This window comes from Gavialis gangeticus, unplaced genomic scaffold (genome assembly GCF_001723915.1).
Source record: "Gavialis gangeticus isolate Ggan-Ray unplaced genomic scaffold, GavGan_comp1, whole genome shotgun sequence".
Classification (NCBI taxonomy): Eukaryota; Metazoa; Chordata; order Crocodylia; family Gavialidae; genus Gavialis; species Gavialis gangeticus.
Window position 1 is genome coordinate 2,302,886 of NW_017729014.1, and position 9,506 is coordinate 2,312,391.

Here is a 9,506-nt window from a genome sequence, read left to right on the forward strand (position 1 = left end):
TGTACTTCCAACACCCTGCCAAGTGGCCCCTGTGGTTCATTTGACAGACCAAATGCCAGAAGATTTTGTTTTTTTTTTAAATATATATTTCTATATATATATAGTTACATACGTGTGTATATATGTGTGTGTGTGTGTGTGTGTGTGTGTGTGTGTGTGTATATATATATACACACACATACACACACACATATACACACACAGCATTCCGCATAAGCATTTCTACGCAAACCTTAAATGTATTTAAACCCTGCGCACCCATTACAATGGTCACACCTGCGCATCCATGCCCCCATGCTCCCGCACACCTGTCCACAGTCCTTCCTGTAATGTAGTCTCTTAGTTCTCCCCCTGCTGTCGGGGTTTACAGTGTCCATTTATTCCCTATCTTTTTTGTTGTCACTGTCATGCTCACTGTTGCTTCTGCTGCTGCTGACACTGCTGTTGTCATCGTTGCCGTTTCGAGGTCTGGTTGTGTCACTGTCATCTTCATTGTAGCTGAACACTCTGCCTCTCAGGATGTCTTTGAATAGCCTTTGCCAAGAGTCCCTTTGCCAAGTGGAGTTTGCTACATCTTCTCTGTCCTCTCCCACCACTTTTCGGTAGCAGGACTGGAGTTCACTTAGAAACATTTTGACAGTCTGTTTCCTCGACCTCTGTGTGTCTGCACCAGTTGGTTCCTGCATTGCCACAGGGTGCTCTTGACAGAGGACACAAACTGGTTGAGGAGAGCTGTTAGGGACCCCTGCTGTTTAGTCAGGTGTCCGTACAGTGCCACCTCCCTTGTCATCAGCCTGACGCCTGTCACCTCTTCTGAGCACCAGCTGCACTTTGCAAGTCCTGACTGTGGGAACCGGAAGAGCTGCTAGGAGACAGAGCAAATAGCCAGGGCAGGGAGAAGAGGATAGGGTGAGCATGGTGAAAACAGCTGGGTGGGGTGGAGCCAAGGCACAGCCAGGGGTGAGCCCAGGCCATAGAGAGGCACCTGAAGTTAACTCTCAGCCTGCTGCCAGGAGTTCCAGGATCTGGTTGCTGTCTCTCCACTGGCCCCAGGAACCTTCCTAAGTACCTGGCCAAGAGCAGGTGGCTGGCTGCTGGCTGCTGGCTGCTGGCTGCTGGCTGCTGGCTGCTGGAAGGGGCCCATGAGACACGGTGTTCTCATGGCAGTGAAGCTGGGGCCTGCGTCGGTAGAGGGCAGTGTTGAATTGGCTGTTTGGGCTTCCCTTCTGCCTGGGCTTCAAGGTAGAGGGCTGGGAGACATCTGCAACAAGTGAGACAGGGCACTGGCCAGAGGCCCTGTCTGGTGGGACTCTGAGGTGTGTGTGGGGTGGGTGGTTTGTGAGGATATGTGTGTGTGACCCTGCCTAGTATGCGAGCCTGACCGATGGGACTGTGCAACCCTGCCTTTGCCACTGCTGCTGCCTCTACCGCTGCCTCTGCCTCTGTTGAGTGCATACACAGCGGCAGGGTAGGAACCAGGCTGCTGGGCCTGATTGCCTGTCTGGGGCAAAGCCCAGGCCTTTGGCCAGTGCCACCTCATCTGGAAGCAGGCAGGTGCACTTTTCTGCCAGAGCTTCAGGGGCTGTTGCACAGGAAGCAGAGTGCTTGTGGCCCATCCTGGCATGTCCTGTAGCCCCAGCTGACAGTGTCCAGGTCTGGGCCTTGTCTCCTGAGAGAGACAGCCTGACACCACTCCTGGTAGCTGGCTTCCACCCTTACCCCTGCCCCTCTCTGTGCTGAGCCCAGGCAGAGGTGTTTTCACTGCAGGCAGGAAGGCCCACTCCTGCCTCTGTCTCAGCTCCTTACACTTCTTTGCCCCACAGCTGTGAGGTGGCAGGTCCTGCTCTGCCAGGACAGAGCTGTTGGTAGCCTGAGTTGGGGCAGGTGCTTAGCCTGGCAGGGCTGCCCACACCTTCACAGCTGACACTGCAGCAGATCCTGTGCAGGGGTGCCAGGGCTGGGAGCAGCTTCTCTGCCCAGCTTGCAGCACGCAGCCCCATAATCTTTATGCAGACAGGCAGTGGGGGTGTCAGGAGACACCCAGCTCCTGCCAGCTGGCAGTGGCTGCTTGTGCCTGGTGTAGGTGGGGTCGATGCTGATACCAAGATCAGGGCTGGTTTCCACGACAAAGGCAAACAGGAACTAGTCTCCAATGTGCACTGCATTTCTGATGGCCTGGTATTGGAGCCTGTCCTAGTTTGGCCTGCAACTTCTTGACCTGCCGCAGGATTGGCTTGTCTCAGAGTCCTCACCAGGGGTGTGCCACTCCGGCTGGGCAGTGCCTCTGCAGTTTGATCCCTGAAAGGCCCTATGGTTCCTGGCAGGCAGGTGTGAGCAGGGCTCCACTCACTTCCCTTGAACCCGCTCCCAGGGCTGCACTGTGGACTCCTGGCCTCAGATAAAGGATGATAAGAGGGCTCGCCCAACCCTTGCTGCAAGAGCAGACTTCACTCCAGTCCGGGCCTCCACCACAGTCGGCCTGATGCTGAGCCCGCGATCCAAGACCTGGTATTTCAAAAATGATAGGACCTACCAGGTCCCTGAGCAGAGCTGCCTCACGCGCTTCAGCCCCTTCCCTGGAAGTCCCCCAGCCCCAGCTAGGATACCTACCTTGGTGGAAAAGCCTGCGGTGTCCCCTGGGTTTGTGGCTGACCGAATCCAACATTACAATGCTTTTCTGGGGGCTCCCCGCCCCCCCACGAGGATGGCTGGGCTGGGGATGGCCACAGCAGGAGAGAAGCCAGCAGGCCAGAAGCGTCAGCAGAGCAAGGCCAGTGGCCAAGGATTTAGGCCATGCTTCAGGGGGGAGATGCGAGCTCTGGAGCTGGACTGCCACAGGGCAGCCAGAGACCACCTGGGACAGGAGGTGGCAGGGTGCACAGACAGAGTGAGTATCCTCAGGGGCAGCGTGGTGGGAGCCCCCTGGAAATGGAGGCTGGGCTCCTGCCCCTTGATGAGAGAGTGCTCAGGAGCAGGGATCACTCTGGCTTCTGGGAACCAGGGCAGTGGTTTCACTTCCTTGGGGAACTTCCTCACCTACCTATGCCTAGCCTGCCTTTGGGAGCACCCCTTCTGCCCTTCCGCTCTTTCAGCCCCTCTGTCCAGACTTTCACAATCCCTTGCTCCCATCATTATGGTTGTAGCTAGTCCCATCATGGCTTGTCTTCAGCTACTCTGATTCCAGCCCCTGTGCAGACACATCAGACGGGTGTCCAGGTGCTTCCCTCCACAAGGTTCTTGGGGCTGCCAGCAGGCAGAACTTGTGCTGAGTACATCCACGTGTCGGGACCACATGAGTGTAACAGCACATGGAGAACTCCTCACAGGAGTGTCCCCAGGAGTGAGCCCTGGGGGCATCAGCAGGTAGCACCAGTCACTTGCCTTCACCATCATCTGGTTATAAAGGACAGTGCAAGCCCCAGCCCTGCGACTGCCCTGCCTGGGCCAGGGCTGGGCCAGCCTGCAAGATACTCTCAGGCCATTAGCACAGTGCCAGAAGAAGGTGTGCGCCTGGTGTGGGCAGCTGACAATGCCGGCATCCTTGTGCTGAGAGAGGGAGGGGAAGCCCTGCACCCTGGCATGTTCCTAGCGGACAGGGGTTCAATCTCCAAAGGCCAGGCACTCACATCTCTGCCCTACATCAGCCTACAAGGAACATGTGTGGCTAGTGGGGTGCTGGAGGGGGAGGGGGTAGGCTGCGTCTGTGAGGAGTGACAGGTGGCAGCCAGGCATGCTGGCAGGCAGTAGCCATCCCTGGGCAAAGCGGGCAGAATAGGGCTGGCTTGTCATCTGGGAGCATACAGGGAGCTGGCTTCAGGGGCACAATGCAAGAGAGGAACAGCTCCGGAGACGTAGCTCCAGCAGCAGCATCTACCCCCACAACACCAGGGTACTGCTTTGGGGAGCTGCCAGGCAGAAACCCACCCCTCCCTCCAGGCCACTTGCCCCTGGGCCCAAGGAGCTGTAGGTCCTGATGGGTGATTGACAGCTGGAGGCCCTTTGCAGCACAGTCTGCAGCCTAGAGGAGGGGTTCCTTGTCTGCAGCCAGCTGCCCTCAGACTCATTAGTACCCTTCCTGCTGCCTGTGCTCCTGACTCCTGGGCAGGGACAGGGCTTGGAAATGCTGCCATGCCAGCACACCAGGCTGCAGCAGGCCTGGGGCTTTGATTTTGGCCACTGAATGGCTCCAATCATTTTAGTTTATCTAGACAGGAGGGTAATTAGGTTTTCTCTGCAGGCCCCACCTCCCTTTGTCAAGTAGAGTCTCAGTCCCTCTAGAGCAGGGCTGGGTGCTTTCTGCTGGGGACTGGGGCTGAGGGAAGACCCCCCTGAGTCTCTGCTCTGCTGTGGGGCCCCCAGGACTTGGCCTGTCCTGCTGTGGGGCTCGGGTGGGTGCCCTGCACCCACGCAAGGGGCAGACATTGTTTCCTCTGTGGCCCTGTCCTTGGCACACATTGGGCTGCCTCAGGCTTGGCATGAAGGAGAAGCCAGGCATTACAGTGGTGTTTGGCCCCCTCAAGGCCTGGAGGAGCTGGGACCAACCTATGCTCCATGAGTGAGGGCAACACAAGGATTCCCTCCAGGGACTCGGGCAGCCAGGTCAGTGTGCAGGGGGGCAGGCAGGAGGGGTAAGGCACTGCTGCCTGTAGCTCTGCTCGGTTTGCAGCTCAGGAAACTGGGCAGGGTGCTCTGATCCTGCCAAGGGGAGAGCAAGGGGAGTGCGGGAGGGAGGGACCAAGGCCTCCCAAATCTGGCTCAGACAGTGTGTGGAGGGCCAGGGGTCCATGGGAGAGGTGCTGCACTGGGCTCAGCTGGTCAGGGTCTGAGCCCTCTGGGCAGTGCCTGGCATTAGGTCCAGGCCCATGGCCAAGGTTCTTCTTCTACGCTGCTATGCTCCATGGCCTTGCTGCTCCCCCTCCATGGCCCTGGGCACTGAACCTCTGTGTCCTTCAGCTCCCCCTGCCCCCACGAGTGGGGCAGGCATCTGGGTGGGGAGGCATTGTGAGACTGAGTGAACATGCTGCTGTGATGCACTCAGGCACTGCCTCCATGAAGGGGCAAGGTACATTTGTGTGTCTCAGTAGTGGTAAGGGTGGGGGTAGACAGATGCTGGCTTCAGCTCCTGGAGTGCGAGGGGCAGCCCGAGCAAGTCAGCACCTGGAGTGAGTCCATCAGGAGATGGGAGGAGTGCGGTATCAGGGAAGCAGTGGGGGCTCCAGTTGGGTCTGGGCTGTTTTTGATGTTGTGGGCATGGGCTGGGCTGCTCCTGTGTGCCCTTGGCAGGCTGCAGGCTTAACTGTCCCCTGACAGCTTGGGGTGGAGAGGTCTCACTGCACCATTTGGCAATGCTAGTACTTGGGGTTTAGCCCACTCTGCTGGTGCCTGCCTGTGCTAATACTGTGGTCTGGGGACTGGGCCCAGCTCTGAGAGAGCAAAGGTGTTAAACTGAGGGGTATGCCATTGGGTTGGAGAACATGGCTGGAGCCCATGGGCTGTGGAGACCAAGCTGAGCCCAGCCTGACTTAAGAGTCTGGGTGAACAGTGTAGAGCTCCATGCACCCAACCATCCCACAGGCAAGGGCTGCAGAGGCAGCTGGGAGCTGTGTGCCCAGAGCAGGCAGCATTGTCTGGCTGTCATTTGCTGATCTCTGCTTGGAAGGGCAGAGATGAGCTGTCACAGATGCAGTTCCCCATGCACAGGGAGCATGGCCCTCTGGGGAGCTGGGGTCATGGCACTCGTGGAACCACAGAAGACACAAAGGGTCCTGGAATTTGCTCTTTCCCACTTTCCCACATGAGGCTATTGCAGGGCTCTGGGCTTTGCTCTGGAGCTGAGGTGCACAGGTCCCTTCTGCAGGGACTGGTGGGCTGTAGCTACCTGGGTGAGCCCATGGAGATATCCCCATCCAGCTCTAGCAGCATTGGAGCAGGGCCCAGTGGTGCAGGAACCTGCAGAGGCTGCTTCCCTGAGAGTTGAGGCCCAGGGGCCCAGCACTGCCCACTGCATTGAGTGGTGGTGCTTAGGGCCCAACATGGCCCCTGGTCACAGGTGGTAGGGAAGCAGCATTCATCAGCACCATAAGGTGCAGGTGGCTGGTGCTGGGCATCCCCAACAGACCAGTTCCCAGTGAGCTGCCCAGAGCATGCTCAGTGTCTCTGGCCACAGCCTCCACCTGCTGGCACCCAGGGAGGAACAAGTACATGGGACAGAGGCAGCTCCCAGAGGTGCAGGGCTACACCCATCGGTGCACACCCCACATATGGGTGGTGCAGGCAAGGCGCCGGCTTCTGTGGATGCTGCCAGGGCAGGGAGAGACAGAGTGAGTGTCTGCTGTGCACTCCTTGCTGCTGCCTCAGGTTGTGGTTCTACTCTCCCTGTTGCAGGCACCAGGTCGACGGAGGAAGAACATGACTGAGTTCTTGGGGGATACAAGCATCCCAGGGGCTGAGCCTGCACTGCATGGCAGCAGCTCCCTGCCTAGCAGTGGCAGCGACACCTGGAAGAATCGTGCTGCCAGCCGCTTCAGTGGTTTCTTTGGCTCTGGTGCCAGCACTGGCCCATCAGGACGGGTAGGTCCTGTGTGCCAGCTGAGCCACAGTGTCTAGGGCTGGGTGGGGAGTGACTGCTCAGGGCTTCTGCAGTGGCATGGGAAGGACAGGGAGGGTGGGCAGTGTAGTCCGTACCCCATACCTTTCCATTGCCTGTGGGCACTGTGTGATCTGGGGAGGTCTGGTCCCACTCCCTTGGGTGCCCTCTGATCTCCACATTGCCCATGCTTGCCAGCAGCCTGGGCAGTGGCTCTGCGCACCCCTCCTGGCATGAATCTCCTAATAGTTGGCCATGCATCCATGTTGCCCAGGGCTCAGCTACCTGCCCTATCCCTTCCTTGCCTGTGGGGCTGGGAAGCTAGGAGCTCTGCTCTTGCTCCCTGGAGCAAGCTGCCTCAAGGGGGTCCGGGTATGCCTGGGCCATGGCTCCTGACCAGGGTGCTGTGCTCTTCCCTCCAGGAGATCGACAAGATGGAGCAGCTGGAGAGCAGGCTCCACAGCTACAGCATCTTAGGTCTCCCCAAGCCCCCACAGCAGCTCTACTTTGACAAGGACTCCTGGGAGGAGAAGGGTGATGATGCCAATCTGTGCCTGGAAGACAGCTGGCAGGAGATCATTGAGGGCACAGAGGTGGGGCACAGTGCACTCATGGATGTTGACTCAAGCCAGCCTGCTGTGATGGGGGTTGCCACAGCCCTGGCACCCTTTGTAGGCTATGGGCTTTGTAGGTGCATTGGGCTGAGGCAGGGGCGGGGACCTGCTGCCTGCCACCAGCAGCAGCCTGCAGAGATGCTTCCAGCTGCTGCTGAGTCCCTGTGGTGCCTTGTCTCCTCCCAGTGCCTGTGTGCAGCTGGGCAAGCATAGCAGCCACCCTGAGCCTCCCCTGGTCCCATCAGGTGGCCAAGCAGGTGGGTGGCGGCTTTATCTCCTGGGCTCCTCCCTGCTCCTGCCTGGAGTGCCATCCTGGTGGTATCTGATTCCCTAGAGCCTGCATACCCTGAGCCTTGCCTAAGCTGCCTTGGGGCCTAGGGACAATAGTGGCAGGTGGGAGTGCTGTCACCATGGAGGCTGGGCTACAAGATGATATCTTCCTTGGTGTTGCTGCTGCCTCTGTCAGCTGCTGGGTTTTGGCACCACAGCCTTGGTGCTGAGCTCCCTGTGCCCTTCTGTAGGCCCTGACACGCCGGCAGTGCCACCAGCAGGAGGCCATCTGGGAGCTGCTGCACACAGAGGCTACCTACATCCGGAAACTGAAAGTGATCACAGATGTGAGTCCCATCCCACCCCTGCCACAGGCACTTGGGCAGAGCCAGCCTCCCAGAGGGCCAGCCAAGGGGACAATCCTGAGGGGTGTGGTCGCAGAGACCTCCTGGTCCTGGGAGGCAGTGATGACTGTGCTAGGGGCAGAGGACCAAGCCATGGGCCTGTCATGTGGCTCTGTCCATACTAGGAGCAGGGGTGGACAGGTTCTGTGGGTGGCTGGTCCTCACCCTGCTGTGAGCAGTCGTGGTCCCTCCTGCAGGATTCTGTGGTGCACCTGTCAGCCCTTCCCTGCCTCCAGCCCCCAGTGGGCAAGAGAAGCTCAGAGACCAGCCAGGGCACAGGGCCGCCCAGGCAGGGTGGCTCTGCCTTTCCTGGCCCCTGTCACTTTTCATACAGGCTGGAGACCCTGGCAGGTGTCAGGGAAGTTTCCTGCGGGGCTGGATGTATCTGCTCTACACTATGCTCTCTGCTTATTTGTGCAGCTCTTCCTCTGCTGCCTGCTGAGCCTGCAGGACTTGGGGCTGCTGTGTGAGGTAAGGGCTTGGCGGAGACAGGACTATGGACAAGGGCTGCTGGCCACAGAGTGTTTCTTGGGCCTGAGCATGGGGCTTTCAACAGCCTGCACCACAGGCCACTTCAGGAAAATGTGTGCCCCTTAACCAGCCCTTCCGTCCATCCACACAGTGCAGTGTCACAAGGACATGGGAGGTGTGTCACAAGAAGAGGGGTTCCCACCTCCTACTCCTGCTGCTGAGAGGCAGGACTTAGGCTTAGACCCCTGGGATAAACACCAGAAGCTAAGCTTCTGGGACCAATGGAGAGTCCCACAGAGCATGTGGTGAGACCCCCATCCCCCAGGGCATGTCCTTATTCTGAGGCAGCACAGCCTATGCCAACTCCGAGCATGTCTCATGGTTTGCCGGAGAAGTTAAGGGAAGGAGGCAAGCATGGTCCCCTGCCCTGTGGGCCAGCATACAGGGAGTTCCTGGCTGCAGTGCATGCCCCTGCCGGGCCCCGTTGGGCTGATCCTGGCCTTGCTCTGGGTTGACCCTGCTGCCATGCCTTGCCTTCCCTGCAGGTAGAAGCTGAGCGCCTGTTCAGCAACATCCAGGAGATCATCCAGCTGCACTGTTCGCTGTGGGACAGTGTGATGTTCCCTGTGCTGGAGAAGGCCCGTAGGACCAGGACACTGCTGGACCCTGTGGACTTCCTGAAGGGGTTCAAAGCGGTAGGTGGGGTGCCTGTGCCGGGGGCTCAGGTGGGGATTTCTGTGCACCCACTGAGTGGTCTGTCTTGCCGTGCAGTTTGGCACACTCTTCCAGCCCTACATCCGATACTGCATGGAGGAGGAGGGCTGCATGGAGTACATGCGCATGCTGCTGAGAGACAGCGACCTCTTCCGGGTCTATGTAACAGTAAGTCCTGAGATGGGATGGGGGCAGGGGTGATGCCAGGACCCCCCACAGTCTAGCCCCGCTGACCCTGTCCCTGTGTTTTCAGTGGGCAGAGAAGCACAAGCAGTGCAACCGCCTAAAACTCAGTGACATGCTGGTGAAGCCGCACCAGCGCCTCACCAAGTACCCACTCCTGCTTAAGTCAGTGCTGAAGAAGACAGATGATGCCTGCACCAGGGATGCCATCATCACTATGGTAATCTGTCAGGGGATGCCTGGACACCAGGGAGGCTGGGTAAC

General features: G+C 58.7%; 1 protein-coding gene across 1 annotated transcript in view; it reads left to right on the top strand.

Annotated features, from left to right (window-relative positions):
- PLEKHG5 (pleckstrin homology and RhoGEF domain containing G5) overlaps nt 1–9,506 on the top strand; it is a 108,217-nt gene that overhangs the window by 89,955 nt on the left and 8,756 nt on the right. Inside the window, exons 10-16 of the mRNA XM_019511597.1 lie at nt 6,385–6,570; nt 7,009–7,179; nt 7,722–7,817; nt 8,295–8,345; nt 8,891–9,040; nt 9,117–9,227; nt 9,313–9,462. Coding sequence (XP_019367142.1) covers nt 6,385–6,570; nt 7,009–7,179; nt 7,722–7,817; nt 8,295–8,345; nt 8,891–9,040; nt 9,117–9,227; nt 9,313–9,462 — 915 coding nt within the window. The remainder of the gene's footprint in view (nt 1–6,384; nt 6,571–7,008; nt 7,180–7,721; nt 7,818–8,294; nt 8,346–8,890; nt 9,041–9,116; nt 9,228–9,312; nt 9,463–9,506) is intronic.